General features: G+C 63.1%; 1 protein-coding gene across 1 annotated transcript in view; it reads right to left on the bottom strand.

Annotated features, from left to right (window-relative positions):
- Positions 1-350, bottom strand: part of VAC14 (Vac14 homolog (S. cerevisiae)) — a gene marked incomplete at its 3' end in the record, with an annotated part of 63,661 nt that overhangs the window by 1,478 nt on the left and 61,833 nt on the right. Inside the window, exon 17 of the mRNA XM_009330384.1 lies at positions 34-184. Within this exon, the coding sequence (XP_009328659.1) occupies positions 34-184 (151 nt within the window). The remainder of the gene's footprint in view (positions 1-33; positions 185-350) is intronic.

The raw sequence follows: 350 nt of genomic DNA, 5'->3' as shown, positions 1-350 counted from the left end.
GCCGATGCCGGGGTCTGCCCCCTCGGCACTTACGCGGTCTGCATGAGCTCGGGGTTGGGCACGCACTGCAGGCGGTGGGAGAGGAGCTGGAAGGCGCTGCTCTGGGGCAGCAGCATCAGCAGGCCATACAGAGCCTTGATCAGGTAGGGGTTGTTCTTCACGTCCAGCAGCTGCAGGCGGAGATCTGGAAGAGAGAGGAAGAGGATGGGGAGGCGGGTAAAACGCATTTTTGCCTCCAGCCCCAATAGCAGGTTCCTCCCAACCCATCTGATGGTCCTGGGGAGGCTGCAAGCCTCTGCCAGCCAACCTGCAGGGCACCCGCATGGCACCAGCAGCCTCTCCCTTGCGTT

This window comes from Pygoscelis adeliae, unplaced genomic scaffold, assembly GCF_000699105.1.
Source record: "Pygoscelis adeliae isolate BGI_AS28 unplaced genomic scaffold, ASM69910v1 Scaffold458, whole genome shotgun sequence".
In the NCBI taxonomy this organism is placed as follows: Eukaryota; Metazoa; Chordata; class Aves; order Sphenisciformes; family Spheniscidae; genus Pygoscelis; species Pygoscelis adeliae.
The sequence above is the reverse complement of the archived record's forward strand: the minus strand, read 5'-3'. Positions and strand labels throughout refer to the sequence as shown.